Here is a 25,127-nt window from a genome sequence, read left to right on the forward strand (position 1 = left end):
ACTGCTTTAACGAAAATGGGGCTATGATGAAACCATAATTCATTTCCCTCTTATTTTGTGTAAAGGTTTATTAGCTTGTGATTTAAGCAAACCATCTGGTCCTGCTGGCAATCCAAGTTATGTCAGACTCAATGCTTTCTCCCTGTAATATGTTACTTGAGGCAGTTAAATTACATGCTTAAGTCCCAAGTCTGGCCTGTGCTTTTTCCATGTCTTAACATCTGTTCTGGGAAATTTTTCTGGGATCCAAACAAGTTTGTACAAAGCCAGAACTCTTGTCTTTGTCTTTCTTTTCATGTCTATTTCTTTCCCTTCTCTCCGCCCTGCAGTCTAATCAGTTCAACTAAGTATAAGATAATGAAGAAATTTGCAGTCCCTTTCTCATTTCAGTAATGTACACAGCGAAATGAAAACAGTTCAGAAACTCAGAAAGAGCTGTGGGAAAGGAGGAGACCTTCCTCTGAGACAGTGAGTGACACTTTGAGAAATGTTAGATTTTTATTTTTTTTTCAGTCCTTGTCGCGTTTTTTACTACTGACTTGTAATTGCGAGGCGTTGTTTTGCTGGCCTACTTCATTTTGGGCAAACGTACAGGTTTCTAGTACATTTTGTCTTGTAATGCTGATTTCATGTTTATGCAAGAAAGGCCTATGTTTAGAAAGCTAATAATTTTAAATACACAAGTTAGCCTGCTGAGGTGGTTTTGAAAATAAGATTTCTAGTGATTCATTTATACAATGATGATGGAAAGTGACTTCTTTGTGTTGGTATTTGTATCTGTATTCTCTAAAATTTCAGCATTTGTATTCTGCCTGAGACAATAATGAATATGAACAGCTACCCCATAGCCCACTGTGAGTGTATGTATATTGAAAGATACAGTTTATTTCCTTCAGTCAGAAGCATAAAAATATGTCGGTTTTAATTAAACATTAAGCTGTGAGTTTCCTGTGTATCGCTGCACCTAAGGTACTGTATCTTCAGTTTAACATGAGGGTTCTTAGAGCAATAGTCAAGTCCCTTTGTCATGCCCATTGAGGCTTTTAATTATGGACTGATGTGCAGTCTTTCGTGCTTGATCAAACAAAAGGAAAGATCAAGGGAGGGAAAATGAGACTAACAGATACTTTGGACCATCTGGATGGTTGAAACTAGCTGAATCAGTGAAAAACCTCTTGAAGTTAAGAAACCAAGTGCAAGGTCCTGTGCCTCATTCAAGGCAATAAATACCCATATCAGTACAGACAGAAGAATAGATTGAGAGCAGTCCTGTGGAGAAGGACTTGGGGATTTTTGTGATGAAAAAACAGACATGAGCTGGCAATGTGTGTTTGCAGCCCAGAAAGCCAATCATATGCTGTTAGTAACAGAAAGTGCAAAGACTGTTAATCTATGCATGGGGAAAAGCTTTATCTAACATTAACATAAAGTATTTTTTATATAGCGTACCAGTGATTTGCTATCCTTAATACTATTTAAGCTAGTCCTATACATTGGAACTGTAAATGCCTTCATATACTGTTACTTGAGCCTGAAAAGTTTTCCTTTGCCGTGTCTGTAAAGGGTGTTTGTTAGCCTTCTCCTTGTTCTTGATATGCACATAGCATATAAACAAGGATTTTATGGGTCACCATTTCAGAACAGATCCCCTGCCCCTGCAAGTGTTTCTTTCAAATGCATAACATTTTGCTCGTTGGTTTTTTTTTTCATATTGATGGCTTTTTCCATTGTCTTTTTATATTGGCACAGTAACACTGTGGTGAATTACATCATATTAGCAGTATTCATGATGCATTTGTTGCTTGGATGATGACACAAACTTGCTCTGGTTCTCTGAAAAGGTGCAAGCAGAAAATCAAGCTCCAGAATTAACTTCCTGAGAGGGAAGACCTTTTTTAATTCTCTGTGCAGTAGAAAAATTCTCATCAGGTGATCCTTTATCACTGAGGAAGAAGTTCACAGTGGGAAGAAAAAAGTAGCTGCCGTTACATTGTAATTTAAACACACTGAAGCATTTGAGGATCCTGAGGCTGCTTTAGTTAGCCTGCCTGTCTGGATTGATCTGATTTTAAGAGGCAACCACTACCAACCACATCAGTTGATGTAGCCTTCTTCCTTGCCTGAAATATCTCCTGTGTCTCTGATATTTTCAGTAGTGCATTGGTTCTCCTCACATAAGAGGTGTGAATTTGAGCTTGTGATCCTAATAGTCAGTAATCTTTCCAAGAGCTAGTACAGAGGTTGGTAGGATCCCCTTCCTCATGAATATTTTCCATATTTAAACCCTTTCTCAGTTTTACTGACTTTGAGGAACTTGACCAAGGTCTTTGGAGGTCCTTGGTCTCACGTTACCCAGTGGCCTGGAAAGCTTACTGGAAACATGGCATACTTGGAGGTAATGTGTTAAGGGTATGTCGGTGCAAAAGCCTATTTGCTTATTTACAGTTGCATCAAAGGAGCCTGAAATTAGAGTTTGTAAAGCAGGGAAGTTAAGATAGTAGATAGCGTAATGAAAAAGTCTTTTTTTTTTGGTATTGCATCCTTTCTGCTATTTCTTTACAGATAAACTTCTGTTGTATTGCTTTTTCTCTCCATCTTGCTTTCATTCTCTCTAAGGAGATGTAACACTACATAAAAAAAAATGTCCTATGTTGACATTTTCCTTTTATGGTGCTGTGAATAGCATGCTGATCTAATTGACATAGTTTGCCCTTCTTCACATAGTTTGTTCAATCTCTCAGGAACTCTCTTCTCTAATGGAAACTTCATTCAGCTTCATATTCTTCCTTAAAGATAAGCTGTCACCTGGTCAGGTCACTTGAGGCCTGAAACCAATGAAAAAATAGTCTCCATTTAAGTTCTCTGCAGATACAGCCTGCTCAGAATATATACAGACCTTTCAGGCCAGTCTACAGAGAACTGAATCATGGGTAAGTCATAGATAGTAAAAGATATACTCTGCTTTATATAGTATCATTTGAGCAGAGAGAAAGGAGGAGCAAGAGTGCACTCTCTGCGCCTTCTGAAATGGAAACTTTCTAGTTATAATTGATAGGGCAAAAGCTTATCTGTAGTTAAATTGAAAATGTCAACAGCATGTCTCTGGAAATGTCTCAGAGTGCAAGAACTGGTTCTTGGCAAATACCTTTTCTTTATTATATAATTAGCCGCTCTCAGGACAAAAAAAAAGTCAAGGGTAGATTTGAAGCTTTTTGTATAGGCTACGTTGGATGTGCTTTGCAAGCAGTTTACTTGCAGTGAATATTCCTGTACTGTTTCTCACAGGGCTGCTTACTGGGACATATACAGACAGGTCTGCACTAAGATTCATAAGCTGCCAAATAAAATGTTTTGTTTTGTAGAAGCTTAATTGAAATGGTCCCATGGAATATCTGTAACTTGATGAATCTGAACAACGAAGTCTTTGTTGTGAATACAATCATCACTATTTTGGTGTATTTTTTATTTAGCAAATCGCATGATAAATGGTACTTGCAGGAGAGAATGGGAGGTAATGGCTGTTCTGTAAACTAAGTTTTGGCACAGTTTAAAAGCTACTTGCATTCCAACCATTTTTTTATACACTCTTAGATCAGTTTTCTGTTAACCTGCAAAAATACAGAATATAACCTCGGAATTAAAAGGATTAGCAAACTAAGTGATGGGAAAAAGATTAAGTACCTGCAATAACCACTACTACAAAGTACTCCTGCAGAGTTAGACCTTGCCATCTAGCACCAGGACCCTTGGTCTAGATACCAGCCTCTAGCCTCGTTGTGTCTTTTTAAGAGCACAGAGTTGCTATGCTACAGATCTGCATCAAGTAAACCAGTCCTTCAGTGTTAGCATCACAAACCTTGATGAGTGGGAATGGAATGAAGGATGTCAGAGATCTTTCAAACCTCATTATGGAAAAAACATTGCTTCAAAGATTGTTTTATCTTGGCAACAGACAGATTGACACGGGCGGTTTTGATTGTTACAGTTGGCTGGGGGCCTGTTTATTTGCGGTTATTTTCTGTTACAAGGAGAGGCTTTTGTAGTTGGCATGATTCTTTCTTCTCCATTTAAAAAGGAAAATGTTTATGTAGGTCATTCTGATCCACCCGGAGGAAGTGGAAGCTGATAGACTAGAAGCTGATACACTAATACACCTTCACTTCCCCAGCATGTTGCTATTTTTGTCTAAGTATTAGTTTCCATCCTTGTAGTATTTTTGCTGTTTATTGTTTCTGCAGATTTTCTTTGTATTCTTTTCTAATATATTTCTCTATTTCATTTTATGGAGTTTTCTCTTTGCTTAAAAAATGGCAGAGTTTCTGATCTTGTTTTCTTCACTAAACACTAATAAGACAGGAAAATTTTGGTTGTTATATGCATACTAGCCAGTTTGGACTATGTGACACTGAAGTTCTCCTCCATCTGTTGGTTACTGGATGAACTCTTGGCTGTACATTTTGAAGAGTTTTTGATAACTACATATTTAAAATTTTCCTTAATTTTCTGGGCATAAGAAGAATACTGCTTGTCAGCTGCATTTGAGTGGAAGCAGATAGGCTTTCCACAGTAAATACTGCACAATGTCTATGCTACATTTTTATAAACTTGCTAATGCAGAATGGCAATGTTTCTTGCTCTATCACTAGTTGAGGATGAAAACCAGTCTTGTTATCCGTGTTTGTCCTGAGTCATTAGCTCTGCCTTTAGGAGTACAGGATTTATTCAAGGGGTGGTATGTTCCATACCTTGCGTCTCCAACACCTGTATAGCGAGTGATTGCGTCTAACTCCCTTTGTGAAAACATAAGTAAAAATTGAGCTTAATATCATTTAAGTAATTGGTTTCCAGGGTGGAGCATAAGTTGACTGTTAAGCAGCGATATAAATGGCATGCAGTGCTCTGTCATTATACTGAATTTATACAAATTTTTGATCATGTGCACTGGTAGCATCTGAGTTTCTCCCATTCAAAGCACATTATAAAATTATTTATGAACACTTGGTTGTGATAGGAAAAGAACATCTATCGGGCATTATTGTAAAACTATCAAAAGAATATCCAGAGGCTTTTGTATGTTACATGTAGGTATACTTGAGCATTTTGTGGTTTTGCATGATAATTAGTGATAAAATTTAGCTGAGGCAGAACCTGCTCCAAGTGCAAAATAAAATATGACTGTGTTAATCTGTGTAATATATATATGCTAGAATTTACAAGCATGCGAATTCTGAACCCTTCCCACGTGTCAAATATATGAGCATTGTTCTGCTGGTCTTGTGTGCCATCAGCAACTCTTTTTTACTATATCACAAAACATGCATATAACCATTGTTCAGCAGATATCTTGAGGGAAGTAGCCTTACTTACATCTTCATAGGAACCAAATACTCTCCTTGTTTCAGAAACTGTCTTCATTTTTAAAGTGCATATGTAGTTTCTTTTTAGGCACAATTTCCAGAGAAAGTTTTCTATTATTCTGCTATATTGTCAGTGTATTCCGTTTAGTACCTAGCATTTTTGTGGGCTAATTTTAATATATACAGAACATCTGTTTACCCTTGTGGTACATTTTCTAAAATAGAAATACTGAAGAGTTGAAGAGTTGTAATTTGGTACTGTAATGGTAACGTTCCAGTGACCAGACTGTTAATTCACAGACTGTGATGTTGCTTCAGTCAAGTGTAGACATACTGTCCACAGCAGTAAATGATAGTTCCAGTCTACAGAAGTGTTATGCAGTCTTCATGCACTGGTAGTCCTTGTTCTCCAATTTAGTTGTGACATTCAGTGAGTTCCAGCTGATCACATTACACTATTTTTCTCTACTCCTGTCTTCCCAAAAAATGTTTTAGGTAGAAGAGCTGATGATGGCCATGGAGAAGGTGAAGCAGGAGCTGGAGTCTATGAAAGCAAAATTGTCCTCTACGCAACAGTCTTTGGCTGAGAAGGAAACCCACTTGACCAACCTACGAGCCGAAAGAAGGAAACATTTGGAAGAAGTTCTGGAAATGAAGTAAGTGTTTCTTTTCATTATTTGTAGGCATGTTTTACTGATAGCTCTGAATTCTCCTCTGATCGCTGGTGTTCTAAAGACAGCCACTGCATGAATATGTCCCTGTAGACAGCATCTATCTATGTAATCACTTGAACCTTCAGAAGTGACTTCTGACCAGGGGTTACCTACCTGACTTTCACACTTCTAATACAGTTCAAAAACATTTCTTCTTTCTAATTGTGTGCTGTAGACTACTATTATTTGCACAATAGCATCTTCAGAGATCCTAAGCAGTTACTGGAACTCAGTTATTTTGTGTGTCTTATGAATGTACCAACTTTCTTCAAGTAACTGATAATTTACTCTAAGGTAAGGCACAAGTCAGTGTAACAAATGACAAAAAAAGAAAGAGTGAAGAGATAAACATAATGTCAGGTGGTTGTAATGCTGAAATCAGACTGCAGATATCTGGTTGGACTTCTCTCATCAGCTTTACATCAGGAAGCGTGAATAAAACCAAGCCTTGAGGAGTGGGGAGAAATGAGGAATTAGACTTCTAGGGCTTAAATACTTCCTAATTTCTGACTGTGCATTACAGATAAATAGTTACCCTTAGTTTAGGGAGACATGAATCTATTTAGTGCAATGATGGATAGTGCTGCCAGCAGTTCATTAGAAACACTTTCAGTTGTTTAGCCAGCCCTGAAGAGAAGGAACATTTTTATTGGCAGGACCAGCAGTGGTTCCTCCGCTGTGGTTTTGTGAACCATTATTTATTTATTTAACTTTTCTGCACTGGTCTCTTTCCTTTTCTTTTTCTCTTTTTTTTTTTCTTAATGAAAGGATAGAAAAACAGCTGTTACAGAATGGAAAGAGAGATGGCTTAGATCTTGAAACTTTAACGTAGGAGTGCTTGTATAATGTGGGCCAAGCCTCTCCGGCTTTATATTCAGCTACAACAGTCTGATCTAGACCTGGCATAAGGACGTTGGAAGACTGAAGTACTTAGAAGCCACACTTTTTATTTTTAATAAAAAATTTTATTGAGCTATAAATTTGACTGCCTTGAGAGTTGGTGTGTTGGGGGATGGGAAGAATAGCTCTTAAGGTGATGCGGGAATCCAAAACAACTGGGGATATATCCCATATCCAATCACTTGGCAGAACTTTCTTTTGCCAAACTGCTCTGCCAAACCTTCTCATTAAAATATACACGTAGTGTACAGTATATCCTGAAATTAATTTGGAATTGTGTAGCTCTAGAGCCTTTAATATAACTGCTCTCTTTTTCTAAGTGATGACCTCTCTTAGCTAAGTAAGTTATTGTTGGAAAGCTGCTGTACTGAAATACAGTATCAGGACTGCATAAACTGGTAGATCCATTGTGCCTCAGGAGGAAGAAGAACACTGGAGAGAATGGTAATGCTGTCAGCACATGGAGAGAAAGATGGAAAAAGCATTATGTTTGTATAGTTAACTAGCTAAGCGTGTTTTAGTCATAGCTGATCTGTCTTAAAGTTCTGTGAAGCTGCCAAAGGCATCCAGACTTTAAAAACTCACCCTCACCATGATGTTGTGTTGCAAACAAGTCTCTGCTGAGGACTCCCAGTCAATTAAATATCTCGTATTTATATACAGAAATTCCAGTATATTCTTTGTTTCACTACTTTCCCAGCCTATTCCTTTTATAGAAAGCACTCTTGTCATCTGTTTTCTAGTTTTGCAAAAAGCTTCTAATGTTGTTAAAATGTTTTAACTCAAAAATAAGAGTAATTGAACAAGTGATCAATTTTGTGAAGCAGTTAGCTAGTTTTGGTATCCTTAATGGAAACAATAGCTGATGCACCCATACTGTTCAAAGATACAGTAGAGCTGTATTGTTTCCCAAGTTTTAGGGCATGCTTCACTGGGAAAAGTTAGAGGTACTCAAAAGCAGTACTGATTAAATTTGAGATTTGATAGAGGTGCAAGTTTAACAGCCTGGGCCCTGCAGTCAGCTAAATGGGGCAGGGGAGCATGAAAGAAAAATAGCTTAGGAAATGCTGCTTTAGGAGATTCTAGATATGGACTGAAAGAAAGTGTTAAAGCAACAAAAGGACTCCAGAAAGTTACCTCTGGGTTTTAATAGGAAGTTGTTAGATATTAAGGTAGTGAAAATATATATTTAAAATACTGTTTCTTAGAGTAGAACTTGTGTTTACTACAGACTCTGTAACTCTGAGATCATTTCATGCTCCTTAGGGAATATTGTGGCACTAGAATAGCCCAAGTGTGAATTATTCCAAGCAAGAAATTCACTCCTTAAAGAAATGCTATGTATTTTGAAGCCCTCTTCCTTTAAGTCTAATATTTTCATTTTCTTAAAAAAAACCCCAAACACCTGTGTTGCAAATAATTATAAGAGAGGTAGATAATGGTCTCTCTATTTATATCACCAGACCTGATCTACTGTAAAGAAATACCAGTGAACTGCTAGGATTTTTGTTTTGTTATGTTTTCTTTAAGAAGTTCTAATGTTTCCATCATTCACAGCAAATCTTTTAAATTAGGCAGGAATAAAGTGCTGTCTACAGAGAAATCTCTGTTCTGTGTCCCATAAAAACCTGCTTAGGCTGAGCTGAGTTATAAACTGTTGAAAATCACCGGTTTTCCTTTCCTTTTTTTTTTCTCCTGGTGTTGTCAGCAAATTTTGGCAGTGTGTGAAAATAACCGAGCACAAACAGTCTAATCTGGGGCCGAGCTCCAAAACTGTAGCAGTGGACACTGTGCTTACAGGGAAGGGGAACAGACACTGTGTCTGCATGTAGAGAAGAGATTGGTTTCGCTTTTTGGTTGCTTTTTTTTTCATTAGGCAGGCCTTTTTTTATGGTCAGAAGGACCAGAAGGTTCTTCTTAGTCATCTGCTTTGGGGTTGAAAAGTCCCAGTTGGAGTATTTCTCAATCTGTTCTTTCAGACCTGGAAAACTGTCCAACAGCCCTTTCCTGAATTATGCCTTCTCTTGCTAATTGCAATTGCTGCTAGCCCTATAATTCAAGGGATGCAGACTTACATAATGTAGTTGGCGCTTCAGAGTTGAATCCTTCATCCTGCTGGCACACAAAGAAAAGATTATTGCTTGTCTGAGAATAATTTATTATCCTCTTTCTTCTTTAAAAAATAATCAAGGCTATTAGAGACAAATGAATTGGTATACTAGAATGTAACTTATGTTTCAAAATCAAGCTGTCAAAAAATGTTGTTTGATTTTTTATGTGGCTTTACATGAGTGGTCTTTTGAGTGTTTATCATTGTAGTCTCTAATTACATGAGTACATCCCACATACAGTGTTCTGTTTGATACAGAGTGTAGGTGGTGATCAGAGATGAACCAGGCCTGTGTAGCTTAGTGAAACTGTTTATTGTAGTCCTTCTTTGTTTCATCTTGGCCTTAGAAGGCCTGCTGAGAGCTACATGAAGGCTACTATTAAAAATAAGATGCCAGCCTAGGCAGTGCTATGCAGGAAGACTGTTCATCCTTATCTCTGCTATAGTTTTCCTACATGATATGCAAGTGATTTAAAAATATTTGATAGATGGTGGATAAGTGCATGTGTTCATTTTCTGGCTGTCAGATAAGAAAAATCACACACACACGAACATTCACAACTGAAAATGAAGTCAGTGGAAGCTAAGGTTATTTATCTTTTGAATATTTTATCCTCTCAGCAGTAAAGCAGTATTGTCTGGAGGTATGAGTATAAGCTTGAAGCTGAAAGTAGTCCAAAAGAAACTGATTAATTGGCATATAGTTTATTTGCCAGAAAAGTAATTTCAGTTGATCCTAAATGAGGTGTGAAGTAATTTCAAATGCAGCAAACAGTTTAACCAAACAAAAATATTTCAGGTTATGTGTACCCATGGTGAACAGGCCAGAAAAAAAATCCATCCAATGATCACTTGTCAGCTCGTCAGAAATTGTCTTCTTGGAAATTAAAGGGCTTAGGGCTTTCTTTTTCATTAGAGGAAATTATGGTTTATGCCTATGGTTTATCAGAAGTTCTCCAGAGGAAAAGTGGTTGCAGAAGGAAGTGTATGTTCTACATGTATAAACAGTTGCCTCTGTAGTTTGAAATCACTTTGCATTTGTTGTCATTGCTATTAAGCAGTAATACCTATCATCTGCAAGGTATGATTTTCTAGGCCCAGCACAAACTCTGCATCATATTGAACTGGACCGTAAGGTCTGTGAGCCACCTGGTATATCAGGCTACCATGTGATTGCAGCAATGGTACCGAAGCACCTCCTATAATTACTTTGTGTGAAATTAAATAAGCTAAATTCCCACAGGGGGCACTCCATGTCCATAGGATTTACTGCCTGGGGCAGAGCTGAACAAGCGCATCTGCACCAGTCCCATTTTTTCCTCTATAAGTTTAGATTTTATTTCCTTTAAAACGTCTTTTTCTCGGTGCACAGTGAAAATGAATGCAACAGTATCTTGTTACCACTGTTTTGTCCCTTTTAATTATCAAATGTAAAATACATGATTATATATGGGTTTTTTAATTACATATGGTTAGATTTAGACATTTAAGTTGTAAAAAGTCCAGTTGCAGTAGAAATGTGAAAAATTATCTATTTGTAATTACTGAACAGTACAGACATTACGTTTAAATAACTGGAAATAAATTGACCTTGGAAGTGCTGTTAATCTTGAATCACGCAGAATCCAATAGGAAAGCCGAAATATAGCGTATAGATATATTGTTAAGGCTAAAGGTTATTGAAAGGCCAGATTTTTTTAACTCCATAGCCCTCCTCACTGTAACGAAGTATCAGGCTTTTCATAAATGTAATTGTAGATCTTGGTTACTTTCAAATTTGATGGCTTCTGCTATTATTTGTTAATTCAGGTGAAAGGTTGAGAGAAAACAATCTCTTTTGTGCTTTTTTTTCTCTTGGCAATTAAGGAATGAAGCCTGCTCTCCTTTCTGTCCTCCTGCATTATCAATGAGCCTTTGAGTGCTCTGAGACACTTCAGTGTTGTGGCAGCATTAGAGACAAGCTGCCACTTCCTTTGCAGTGCAACTGATGCTAGATGTCCTGAATCATAGAAATAAGCAGAAAAGGTTAACAATTCATTTATGGGCAGCAGTGCAAAATGGGTTGGTCAACTGATTCATGTAGGTGAAAGAGCTATTAAACTCAGAAGTTTCACAGAAAAATAAATTACAAAGCAAAGAAGTGAACCTTTAGCAAAGCCTACATAAATAAGGGTCCCCGTATGGGCACACACAAAGTTAGTTTACTGTGGTTTACTCTATTTTGTTAAGTATTGGGAAGTTATGTTTATCTTTTGTAACTGGCTTGTTTTGACATTTCACCTGCCTTGAAAGTTTTTCTTCCGTGGCTTTCTCAGATACTAAAATCCTGGCACGATATGTCACAGTCCTGTTCTGTCTTGTGATAAAACCTCCATATCTCATTTTATCTTGAATTCTATGGTCCCTGAGAACAGTCTTGCAGAGAGAAAGTACTATGCTATCTTAATGAGCCATGACAGGCCTGGAAGCAAGACCAACTGCTGAAAAGTACACCAGGTGGTGTTAAAGGGGTTTGTTCTACTCAGTAATTTCTAAGACTATAAAGGTTGCAGGGAGGAGTTGGGAAAAGGAGGTCCAGTCATTAACTTCCTGAGAATGTAGCTACACTGTGCTCTTGTTTCCATGCCTTTCCACAGGAGATGTTTGTTTTCTTCTGGATGTATTTTTCAGGGACTGGGTTTAGCGTACGTGATCCCTTCGGTAGTTTTTGGAACACGGTTCTTTAGATGGTGAAAGGAAATTAGACCTCTTTCAAGTGAGAATGTGAAAAATATAGCATATATTCTCAGTGTTAAGAATGCACAGGTTTTGTAATGTTTTTCTTTTCTATTAATAGGTTACAAGCATTCTTACAGGAATTACCATGAAAGATCTCATAAGTAGAGACCTCAGCATACGTACAATTTTTTTAGGCTTGCACAGTCCTAGTAGAAATGAATGAATACCCTTCTTGTCCTTTTTCAGTTTGCTAGTTCATTACTACAAATACACTTAGGGAGCAGGTGTAGCACAAGAAAATTCCTATGAAGTCATTGGTGCCCTATGTTCTTTAATGCCCAAAGGGTGTTTCTTTGGGAAAAGTTTGGTTTGACCATAACCTGCATACAGATCATGTTATCTAAAAGAAAAACAAGAGTTATGGTTTTTTCTAGAAATAATGACTCAGCTAACCCAATGTTAAACTGGTAGAGGAATGGAGGGAGCAATGATTTTATTTTGATCAACATACAGAACAGATTGCTTGTAAGATAGCTCTAAAGAGTACCAATATACTGCCTTCTGCTAGCTATTTCTGTATACCTTTTCCAGGACAAAACACTCTTCTTCTACTGTTTCCTAACACACACTTTGTGTAATTAAATACATTTAGAAGTTACGTCAGAAGTAAAGGTTTATCTGTTCAAGAGTATCTGTGTAATTTTCCCTTGGGTGTGTGAATCCTCCACTCCACTCATTTCTAGAACAACGCTGACAAAAACTGATTTCCAGGTTTTCAGCATGCCTTTCTTATTGCTTCTATAGACTTCTATATGCAACAAACATAAATAAGACTATGATTTTTGTTTTAAAATATGCAGGAGTGTTTTGGCTTGGGGTTGGTAGCAATAATACATTTCTTATGCTAGCTGTTTCAGCTGCATCACTGATTCCTGTCGCCATCCCTAATCCAGCTATAAGATTCTGGGGCTTCCAGGGGTGTTACTGAGCTAAACCAAATCAGGCACTTTTTACTTTCTGTTAAAGTCAAAATAACCATGAGTTCCTTAGGGTGCTTTTTCCTCTTTTATAAACGTGCACTGTAAATAGTGATGCATATAAATCAAGTCTGTGAGCACTACATATTTCATTAAATACGGACAAGTTGTGGGTTAATAGAAGTTCCAAGTGAAAATATTATGGTATCTCATTGCATATATTGTAGATTTAATGTAGTGTGAACAATAGTAGCTTTGAGCCATTGTAAATCCCATCCGGACATCGTCAACATAGTTCAAAATACAAGGAGGGAAATCTCCAAGGTTAGATGTTCTCATATGGCCACTGTGCATATGCGAGTCATTCCTTTACTGTTTTTAAAATAACAGTGCAGCTTCACGGGGTGTAGGTCTAACTAAGGCAAAGTCTAACTTCAGACTGTTTTCTGGAGTTCAGCAGAAATTCTTTTTTTGGAAGTCAGGTCAATTTGCTTTAATTACAGAAATAACCTCTGAAGCAAGTAATTGCTTCCCTACAATCCTGGAGGACAAGAAGTGTGAGGTGCGTAAGAAAAATTGGAGAAATGAGTCAAGTTGTTAGCAGTCCCTGCAATCTTCATCTTGATACTGTATAGGAATCTTCAGTATATCTTTCTGTGTTCTCCCTTCCCAAACAATACTTTCGGGTTCTTTTAGGCAAAATCAATCTGCAAGTCTGTGGAATTTTTGAGAGAGCTCCATAAGGAGAGGATTTGGGAGTTGGTGGTGGTATCCTGTGTGCAGGACATGTGACTACATGTAACTGGAGTGAAAAACATAGAAATTGACCAGAACTGTTCATTTAGAAGTCCTAGCAGATTAGAGTAAGCAAGATAAAAATGTCTTTCTTTAAGGTATTATCTGTCATTGATATTGAGTCACTTCTCCCCAGTCCAATATCAAGTGTAAACAGTTTATGCAGATTATAGGATAAAGAGAACTATCCCGATACTAGGAGCTAGTGTGTATAACATTGTAGGGAAGACTGAAAAATTATGTGACAGAATGTCATATTTGATATTCTCTAAAGCCCCTTGCGTAGCTCTTCCTCATGCGCTAACTAGATATGGCTATAGCTTTCTGTAAAGCTATAGCTATATTTCAGTCTGCTGGCATTCACAGCTTTATATCAAGAAAACCTTGAATACTGAAGGATCACACTAGTTTATTTCTACCCTGTAATCTAGGAATCAAGCTTTGCATATGACATTAAACTAAATGATGGAACTGGTATTTGCTATACAGTCTAAGAATCATCTATTTTAAACATTTAGTTTAATTTCACGAATAAAGATTTAAGGCCACCAGTACTGTTTCGTAGGATCTTGAATGTCAAAGTCTTCCTTTTTATAAAAACATAGATCCTTTCTACATCCTCACTTTTTCTTTATGCTATGTCTATACCTAAAATCGAGTATTCTTACCTTACCCCTTTATGCTGTAACTGGAGAGAAGCAATCTGTTCTCTTTTGCTAAACTGATCTTTGGATTTGTCTTGCTTGCTAGATTCCCATTGTTAATGAGAGCTTTGGTTTGGACTTTGAAAAACTAGATGAATTTAGCCAGGAGATGTTAATTTAAAACAAAAACAAATACATTTTTGCCTTGCCTTGAAAAATATGAAGCTGGCTTTGGACCACGATTTCATAGGTTTTGTGACAAATGAGGCACGAAACAAATTGGCAAGCCCACAATGTCCAAAGTACAGTGGTACAGTGTGCTCTCTAATTCCCAGCCCTAAAGATCTCAGCAAAGGCCACAAATTAAACAAGTTGAAATTAATCAACTCTACAATCAAAATAAAATTATTAAGGCTTTCATTTACTACAAAGGAGCAGTTGTGAAAGAGGCGCTGGGACAAGTTCTTTTGTGCAATAAGGGAAAATCAACAGCAAGGTGTTGAACAGAAAAATGAAACCCTGCAGGTGAAGCTTTGTCTTCAAAGCCAAAAGAAACCAGCACTTGGGCAGAAATGCAAGTAAACTGTTGGAGAATGGAAAAGGTGTTTGGTGCTGAGCCGCAGAGTGTGTCAACGTTGCATTTGGCCCAAACAGAAAAGGCCTGTGGACTAGAGGCATGCACTCTAGTCATGCGCAGCCCCTTCAAGCAACCTCTCACCAACGCTTCGCTCCAGCAGTCTCAGCTGCTGTAGCTTTTTCCTCTTTTACAACATGAAGCATGGGAATAGCATTCTGTGTGGGAAGTTGAAAAGTACAGTCCTTTTTGCCCTCCTTTTGTGGAGATAGAGTGCTCCAGATGGCTTTGTGACATAAAAGGGACATGGAACTGCTGGAACAAGTCCAGAGGAGGGCCACGAGGATGATCAGGGGACTGGAGCACCTCCCGTATGAAGAGAGGCTGAGGAAGTTGGGGCTGTTCAGCCTGGAGAAGAGAAGGCTGCGTGGGGACCTCATAGCAGCCTTCCAGTACCTGAAGGGGGCCTATAGGGATGCTGGGGAGGGACTCTTTGTCAGGGACTGTAGTGACAGGACAAGGGGTAATGGGTTAAAACTTAAACAGGGGAAGTTTAGATTGGATATAAGGAGGAAATTCTTTCCTGTTAGGGTGGTGAGGCACTGGAATGGGCTGCCCAGGGAGGTTGTGAGTGCTCCATCCCTGGCGGTGTTCAAGGCCAGGTTGGATGAAGCCTTGGGTGGGATGGTTTAGTGAGAGGTGTCCCTGCCCATGGCAGGGGGGTTGGAACTAGATGATCTTGAGGTCCTTTCCAACCCTAACCATTCTATGATTCTATGATTCTATGATTCTATGATTGTCATTGTCTCAAGTACATTATTTATACAAATACTGAATTTCTTCTTCCATTTTATGGACAAATATGTTCTCAATGCAACTTAAATACAATTAAGTGTAAGAAATTAGTTAGAAATTAGTTAGAAATTCTTTCATTACCTTTTTTGAAACAGAATTTATATACCTTTAATGAAATAGTTTTAGAGGGACAGAAGGTACACTGGGCAACTATATGGCTTTAATCTCAGTGGTATAAATAACAGAAAAGCTCTTGTTTGACATTCTGTTTTCAAATGATAAAAAAGCAGTGTGGAACTAAGATGTAAACAGCGTAGTAAGTTAAGCTTTATTCACACTGATGAGTCCTAATAATGAAATACATGGGTTTTAGTGTACACCTGCCTTAGCCCAATTGCTAATACACTTTTTTGTAGTGCAGAAACTCATGTGTGTGCAGTGTGCATGCATCACTTATGTTTTGTTTGACCTGCCTGGAGTATGGGCCATTTTTATTTTATAAATAAGTGTAGTTAATTTTCTGATAAGCTCTATAAGCTTCTTAGCAGATCAGTGATTTAATGATAAATTAATATATTTGCAAAGTAGGAATACTTACTTGTGTAAGAACTGTCAAGTTACAGTTTGAGGCACGGAATAAAACCCTCAACTCTTATTTCGCAGTTGCTCTACCCCCTGTTCCCACTGCCAAGTGATTCTGAAGCACTTGTACATAAATCAACAGACCATCAACAGGAAATGCCTGCTTGGAAAAGATGGAAAATTTGACTCCTTATGACCAACAGTACAGATTTTTAGTTAAACTTTCATCCCCATTCCATATACTGATATGGCTGGTCTGCGACATGCATTGTGATGGACAAAATAGACTTTTTTCTGCTTTTTTCTAATCCCAATGATATCCTACAAGTCTTAGAAAAAAATCTTTTAAAAATATTAACTGAAGGAACACACACATAAAAAAAAATAATCACATTCCTCTCTGCAACTCATGCGCTGCACATATTTCTAGTTTATGTCTTAACTATGTGTTTTGATTTGAGGTTAGAGTTAGGACAGTCTAGTGGAAGTATTTCATTACCTAACTTCTCAGCTTTTCCAGCTGAACTTGGTGGCAGTCTGCTGGGACTTGGAAGTGCACACTACACCTTTAATCATAGAATGGTTTGGATTGGAAGGGACCTTAAAGCTCATCTGGCTTTCCAAACCCCTGCCAGAGACAGAGATATCCTTCACTAGACCAGGTTGCTCCAAGCCCCATCCAACCTGACTTTGGACACTTCCAGGGATGGGGCATGCACAGCTTTTCTGGGCAAACTGTGTCAGTGCATCCCTACCCTTACAGTGGAGAATTTTGTCCTTGTGTCGAGTCTAAACTTACCTTTTTTCAGTTTAATGAACTAGAGGAGTTTGCTGATCAAAATAGGATATAATAACCTGTCTTCACACCCCCTTAAAATACTTCTAGGAATAGATTTTTTTTTTTTTTTTTTATTATTCAGCCTTCTGTAATTTCAATTCATGCTGTGGCGTTCAGTTCTCATTATGATACTTTACGTTATGTAGCACTTTCCATTTGTGAATGTTAAAGCCGTTAAGAGTGCCATGTTAATTCTCAAAATACTCCTCTGAAAAAAGCAAGTATTGATCTTATTTAGGAATAAGGGAATCAGCACAGAAAAAAATTAAATGTCGTGAAAAGATCATCTGGGTTGCTTGTAGCAAAATGAATTCTAGACCATGCTCAAGTTTACTGTATCATCTTGCACTCCAGTATAAGATCTCATTTGTGAGTAAATGAGACTTTTTTCCCCCACAAATACTGTTTATATTCCAGTGCAAATGAATAAAGGACAGTTACTAAATTTTTGCTTAAAGGGCAATATTAAAATTAGTTTTCCTGTTTGCAGTAGAAAATTGTTTTGATCAGGGCAGACACCTGGAGATACACAGCTAGGTTCTTTCCCATCTTCTCTGTTCCTCAAGTCTTCACTTGCTTTTCATTTGATTGGCCTTCAGAACCTTATTCTCTGCCTACCAGTGACCATTTCTAACTCATGTTCAACTCCAAGAAATGTTCTTCAAGACTTCCACAATTCTACATACAAGATACACATCAGATAAGAAAGGGGCTCATTCTAGGTCTGGGACACCTATTGATCACTTAGTTGTTGATTCTGAGAGCAGCACTGCGTTGTCTGAACCCAGGACTCTGTTTCCAGTTCAGATGCAATACCTGGGTTGCATTGATCTCTCCTAGGTTCAGGAAGCTGGTTTCAAATCTTGCTCCTTACAGCAGGATTTCATATACATGTAGAAAAAGTACAAAAGAGAGAAGCTGTAGTTATGCAAGACTTGTGAGGTTAAAAAGTATCCTGCTTGAGAGAAGGATGATTAAGCTGGGTTGATGCACCTAACAATTCATGCCATATGTTGATCTGTATTCTGAGCCACCACTTCGGAATTTTTCCCAGGCTTAGACTTTGGATTGACAAATATGCTATCATTTTGTTAGTACTTTCTGATTTTTTTTTTCCTCTTTATCTTTTCTTTTTCATAAATAAGATACTACAGAATGGCAAGGCTAAAATCTAGTTGTTCTAAATTCATAGATTTTTCTAGGTGTGCACTTTTACCTTAGCCAAGTCACTTTATAAGGTTTCCAAGCTTTAAACCAAATACACAACTACTTTTTCTTGTATATTTTGCTCATAACTCAGTGAAGGTTTTCTTTAAGCCTTTAAGTATGTAAAACTATTTGTGGTGCCAGAGCGCTAAAATATTGTTTCTTTATTTGTGTCTTCCGCAACAGGTCAAGGAAAACAAAATCATGCAGAGAATCTTAAATAAAATAAAACCTTTCTCTTTGAATATTATAATTATCCGTGTTCTCCACATAGTTGTCCATGTGTTGTTGAAATATATAAATACAAAAATAAACAGAAGTGTTCCTCTTGATGCTATGATTCAGTAAAATCCCTTTTAAGAAGCATTTAAACTTCATATGCAATTTCTGATTTTATATTATTCTTTGAATGACACAGTGCTTTGCAGTGTACAAGCAGGGACTGAAAATACATTCTCAAGAGCACGAGGAGTTGTGTTCCCACTGCACAGAAGGCTGAAGTCCTAACTCATCTGGTCCTGCTTCCCTCTTCCAGATCCTTCTTTACCCTGTATCTAGAACTCACAAAACTCTGCTGAACTAATTCAGCACACTAGCCTAGGTATAAAACGTTTTCATTTTCCTGAAGTTAGTTTTCTGCTGGCTTAGTACAGTGAAATGGCAATCCATAAGTCTCAGACAATACAATGCAAGGCTTGAAACTTATGTCTTGTGTCCCGGGAAAGAAAAGACTGTGACAGCAAGCTGTTAGATTAACTTGAACTGCAACTTCAGTTGCAAAACCAAAAGCCGCCTTTGCATAAAGTAAATACCTTCTGGTCTTCGTTCATAGCTTGTGGAATATGATGAGACCCTTGTGATGACATCTCAGTATTTAATAATCTTTTCCTGCTTCATAATCACTTTCTTGACTGCTTTTTCCTCTTCAATAGAAGGTCTGTCCTACTCTTGACCTGATAGTCTTGCTGTCTGTGGCCAACTGCCTTTCTTATCAGCAGAGTATTGGAGATGGAATGATGTTTTCTGCTAAGGATCTAAACTGCTACAGTTCTGTCCCTCTGTCATTGCACATCTGTCAATCATTCCTTGTTCTGAGTTGAGTGGGTTGATTAGACTGATTAAAGTAGGTGTCTGGATTGAGAGGGTTAAAGAGCATCCATCTGTTCTGGATTTACTGCTGCTTCAGTGGAGGCGGGAAAGCCAGGAATTAGTGAGTGGCTTAGTCCTTTCTCACTGCTGGCAGCTGACAGGAGCACTGATGAGGTGATAATGAACTAAAAAGTCTGCCCTGTTGGCTGGGTGGGAAAGGGACCCAGACAGTGGGCAAGTCTCACCCCTGTTCTTGCCAAGATTTTCACGTTTTAATAGAATCCATCTAAAGCAAAATTAACAGGTATACTTTGCTGGACGAATTTCAGTAATATAACTTATCACTGGCGGAAACGAAAGAAATATGTATCGTGTTACTTGCAGCATGGTAGTTCTGTAGGGTTCAGGCACCAGACAGCCCAATCAATAGGCGCAATGTCAGAAACAGGGTTTATAAAATGCGAAGTAAAATGTAGTCTTTTAAAATACTGTCCGATGTTCCACAGAAGATAACTCTTCCATTTCAGTTCTGACTTTTGGTGACACTAATTAACATTTCACAACTCTAACAATCCTTAAAGTATTCAATTCAGGATTTGCAGATACATCCGACAGGCATTGTTTTGTGTTTTTCCTCATTGCGTTAGGTGTTCCAAAGTGTTATTTTTTCTTACTTCTTCTTAAACCTCATGTCTTTCATCAGAACATATTCCAGATTCCCTGTAACCTCACAATATTTTACTTTTGACACAAGTCCAGTGAATGCCAAGCATGAGTGTTTATTATATGTACATACTAACACAGCATGGATATACTAGCGTATCAAGGTGTAAGAAGCACTTGAAGCTGGTCGGATAGCTGAGGAATACAATGTAGGCACTCAGTGGGCTTCTTAGATTAACATATGGTGTTCTTCTCAACTTGTTGCTGACAGACTTAATAAAGGTTCAAGATTTTGCAGGCCTTTAATTTGTAAAGAGTCTATGGAGAGTCTGAACATGAAATCTCTTCATAAGAGTTTGTCTTTTTAGAAAACAATGCTGGGTTTTGCAAGCTGGGTTTGAAGCTCTTTATTCCGTACTCCAAGTGTTTGGAAAGCAACTTCATAGAGGGTAAACGTCTCTGACCTTTATGCAGAGCATCGAGGGGGTTGCTTACAGGGAAGATCATGACCCTGGAGTCTCCGGTGGCTGTTGATTGAAACCTCGTGTTTCAAGAAATAAATGTTTAAAAACACTTCCTTATAAGACCTGGGCTGCATACACAGACTTTTTTATAGCATTCTAACTATTTTACTAAAAGGTGTTTCTTCCCCTACCCCCCTTCTGGTCCTAACAGAAAGGGCTAACTCAGCACAATTGTTAGCAGGACCCTTAGACTGAATGTAATTTTGTCATTACAAATAAGACTTAAATTGATACAGCTTCTTTTCCTAAGCCCACAGGCCCAAACTGTCACTGCATAAGTATGTCTCTGTGACTCTAACAATGTCTGCATTCATGGGGTTGCAAACGTCAATTGCAGTGATACGTTCTGTAGGTACAAACCAGTCCAAAAAGGAAAAATTAGTAACTTCAACCTTGAGAAAAGACAACTCTAATGGGTGGGATTGGATATGAGGGATGTTAAGAAACATGCAAAAACCTCATAAAAACTTCATTTGCTTGTTTAATTGTTATCAGTCAGGCAAATTGAAGCAAATATTTTCATACAATTGATTTGATGTCTCTATATGCCCCACCATTCTCAGGAAGAAATTCAGGCATTTCAGATATTCTTACTACATCAGCTTTGTTCACACAAACCTTTAGCAACGACAGGAAAACATGGGGATGCAAATAGTCCTGCTTATACAATCATATCAATTAATCAGTTAAGATAAGATCTGTCCTTTCTTAATTGGTGAACTGTTCTGCTTTGTTAGCTGTACCAGTATACATCGTATGGTGCACAGGGCCCCAGCAACTTTCATCGCTACCAAAGGAATGCTTCTTTTCACGATGCCTCATTTGTAACAGGAATGTTGTGATTCAGAGGAGGAAGTAATTATTTTTAACCTGATATATTTGGAAGAGGTTGCAATGAGTTATCATCATGGACTGTTATTTATGACTAGCAAAACCCAGTTACTTTTTTGCACACATTATGGTTGTAATTTATAGTTTTCAAATTAATTAAAATCAATATATTTGTTCACTCATTCTTTTATTTTGGAGGGACATGGTATTTGTTCAAAAGCTACCCCATTTAGGATAAAATGAGTTGTGGTTGGTAACTGCCTGCTAATGAATCTGAAAAAGTAGTCTGTCCCCTACTACTTACAGCCCGTTCTCAAGAGTCTCCCTAAAGTAAAGCCAGCAGTGGGTTGAGTAGAGTTCCTAAAAATCTTCTAGCTGTATCATCTTTAGATGTTCCTTTTCTTGTAATAGAATAGATGGAAGGTTATGAAATGGAATTCTTGAATCTGTCACAGGAAGGAGTTTTGGGTTTTTGTGTTGTTTTGTTGGGGTTTTTTAACCAGATCAGTTTTGTCAGAATTTCTCCCAAAATAATTTAGAGCAACAGATTCAAACATTCTTGTCTGAACAGAATGAAAATCTGTTCTGTAATTACATAGTAAGGACATATTACTGCTGGTTTATTTTGTATTATGACCATTCACTCATTTGTGATACCTGGCTATTATTCATGTCTAAATATAAGCCATTTTGATACAGAGAACACAGAAGAACTTTTTGACACAGAAAAATAGTTATTCATGTACACTTCAGAATGATACTGATGTTCTCTTGATCACATCATCTTTATAAGTCTTCTCTTCCTTTCTTTTTGTACAAGATCTGTGGGGAAGCAGACTAGAAATTGGAGCCCCTGCATAAAAAATCAAGTCACTTCCAGATTTGTTCTGTGCAAGACTTGGGCATAAAGGCAATCAGCTTTATCTTTCATCTAATGTCTCTTTCAGCTTTCAATATTTTGTGGGTTTATAGCTTCCAGGTAAGGTCTTCTAACTCTTGAAAGAATTGGGAGAACAGCGTATTATCTGCTCAGAAATAATTTTTCATTCCTTTTTTTTTCCTTCCTTTTTCTCCTTTTTTTTTTTTTCTTCCTTTTTTTTTTGTTGACTCAACTCGCAAGTGAGGGTGTGTGAGAGTTGCTTATTCTACCCAGCAACCATTCTCATCTGATCTGGTTTCTTGCTACTGTTCCATGAATGTTTCTCTCCATGTGGAAGATGGTCTTCAGAAACCAAGTGGCTGCTTGTCCACGGGAAGTGTGTAAATAGTGTGAAAGCATATTTCATAGCATTGTGTAGAGCTCAAGAGAAGCACTTCAGCCTGGGAAACAATTTCCTATTGAACAAGGCTGTACAGAAATTTCTTTGCTTCTTGCAGGTCTTTATTGATGTTGTTGCCATTGTGATTAAGTTTCTTGTTATTGCTGATTATAGTAATGGCATAGAGCCAAAATCGTTGTTGTTCTTGGCTGAGTAGGAAAAAAAGCATCAAAATGTTTTTTTGGGAAGAAAAAAAGAAAAAAAGAAAAAGAATACTACTTAGGGCTGAGAAATTGATTGTTGTATCTTTGTATCAGGAATTAATTTCTAACAGCATAATTTTCAGTATATTTCATGGCAGAGGTGCTGGGTGAGGCAGCATTTAAAGAATAACATTTCCTAGCTGAATAAGTAGAGTGGGTAAAAAAAGTAAACTGTCTGAGCGCAGTTCCTTTTTGCAGTTCATTGCTTCTTGGGAGTTCTATTTAGGAGAGCAGGTGCCTCCAATCTTTCCTACTGGCTCAGCTCCATCTTGATTAATCCAACCCAGTTTTCTTTCTGTGCCAGGGTGCATAGTGAAAATTCTTTCTTCTTTTCACATACTGTGATACCCATGATTGCAATGTGCCTCTTTTTAAAAAAGCTGATCATTTTCTCCTCCAGCCTGAAAGGTTAAATAAGCAAGTTCACTTCTGAGCTAGAAGCTTCATAGCTAGAACTTTACCTGCAGCTTCAAAAGCTACCTCTGGAATGTGAATGTGCAGGCTTACTTCCAAAGGGACTTTACCTTCTCATGTTAAAAGTACGTTTCTTAAGCTAGTGTTTGAACAAAAATTAATGTCTATGGTGGGTTAATTTTGGCCAATGGCCAAACTCCAACCCGGTTGCTTGCTCACTCCCCCTCCTCAACACAACAGGGGGTGAAAACAGGATGAGAAGGATCATGTGGTGTGATAAAGATAGGGAGATTGCTTACTGGCTACTATCACAGGCAAAACAAACTTGGGGAATATTAATTTCTTGCCAATTAAAATAGGTTTGGGTAGTGAGAAACAAAGTCAAACAATAGAACTACACCTTTCGTCCCCCATTTACCATACTCAATTTCACTCCATCACTCCAGACTCACAACTCTGAGCAGTACAGAGAGGAATGGGATGGGTGTGATCAGTCCATAGTTTCTCTTTGCCACTCACACTTTATTCACTTGTTCCAGCGTGTCCTTCCTGCAGTCCTTCAGCAAAAACGGGCTGCAGTCCTTTGGCAAAAATCTGCTCCAGCATGGCCCTCAGAGGACTGCAGTGGATATCTGCTTCAGCATGGGCTGTCCAAGGGCTGCAGCAGATATTTTCTTCGGCACCTGGAGCACCTTCTCCCCCTTCTTCTTCTCTGACCTTGGTGTTCCCACTCTGTTTCTCACTTTCTTTCACACACACTCCCTTCCTCTGCCTGTGTGGTGGGTTTTGCCCTTTCTAAAATGTGTTTTCCCAGAGGTCCCACCAACTTGGCTGAGGGGTACAGCTGTGCCCAGCAGTGGGTCCATTGGAGCCATCAGGAACTGTCTGTCTCCAGCACAAGGCAGCCCAGCCTCTTCTCGCAGAGACTCCTGCAGTCTCCCCGCTGCCAACACCTTGCCGTGGACACTCAACAGAGTGTCAAATGGTTCTTTAGATTTTATTCATAAGGGAAGTTATGACAGTATAACAATGTTTACTAATGCAGTGCTGTGCCACTTGCTGAGTGAAAAATAATGTTTTCTTCATGGGAGGAAGTGATTTATTTATCATGTTGGGCTTTAACTCTTGCACAGATAGATACAGACAGGGCTCCTTGTACAGAAGGACAGGGCTACTGTAAGGAATCTGTACTCCTCTGCCAAGTGGAGGACTGAAGTGAAGATGGGCATTGTCTGTTTTCAGCTCAGGGATCTTTCTCGTGAGCTAACACTGCATTTTACTGCAGTAGAATTGGACTTTACTCACTGCAGCTAGAGGTCAGTTTAAACCATGTAAAAACACTTCTTCATGCAGCAGTTAGTGAGGCTTTGTGGCCACAGAGTGCTTAGAGACAGTGTCCTGACAGTAAGATCAAATGTGGCTTAGACACACTCATGGACAATAGGTCCATAAGTGGGTATTAAAATGAGATTAGACAAGGATGTGTGCTATAAGATCCTTAATGCTATAATTCTCAATGTTGGCAGAATGTAAGGTGAATAGATCAATAGACTATGGTATAGATTGATTGTATTAGAACTGAAAAAGTGGATCCAACAGAAAAGCATGACAATGAGGTCTGAAAAATTGCAGTTACAGAAAGTGTTCTGGAGGACAATAAGGGAATTGTAAAAAATTAAAAATCATACCCAGATTAACTAGTGCCAATATAAAGAATGCGAGAAATCTAAAGAGAACTATAGCAAACAAGAAGAGAACCAGAGATACAGGCAATGAGGGAAGGTTAGTCTGAACAGACTTAAACAAGTAGCAGGAACTGAATACTAGTCAGAACAATAGTTTCAGTCTGTGAAAGAAAAGTTCTTGTTACCAAAT

The 25,127-nt window shown here is 38.1% G+C and overlaps 1 protein-coding gene across 7 annotated transcripts in view; it reads left to right on the plus strand.

Annotated features, from left to right (window-relative positions):
- The window catches only part of ERC1 (ELKS/RAB6-interacting/CAST family member 1), a 289,289-nt gene that overhangs the window by 179,889 nt on the left and 84,273 nt on the right, over window positions 1-25,127 (plus strand). For all 7 annotated transcript variants that reach the window (XM_065682550.1, XM_065682581.1, XM_065682574.1 and 4 more), the window contains one exon: window positions 5,853-6,013. In XM_065682550.1, the coding sequence (XP_065538622.1) occupies window positions 5,853-6,013 (161 nt within the window). The remainder of the gene's footprint in view (window positions 1-5,852; window positions 6,014-25,127) is intronic.

This window comes from Lathamus discolor, chromosome 1 (genome assembly GCF_037157495.1).
Source record: "Lathamus discolor isolate bLatDis1 chromosome 1, bLatDis1.hap1, whole genome shotgun sequence".
NCBI classification, from domain to species: domain Eukaryota; kingdom Metazoa; phylum Chordata; class Aves; order Psittaciformes; family Psittacidae; genus Lathamus; species Lathamus discolor.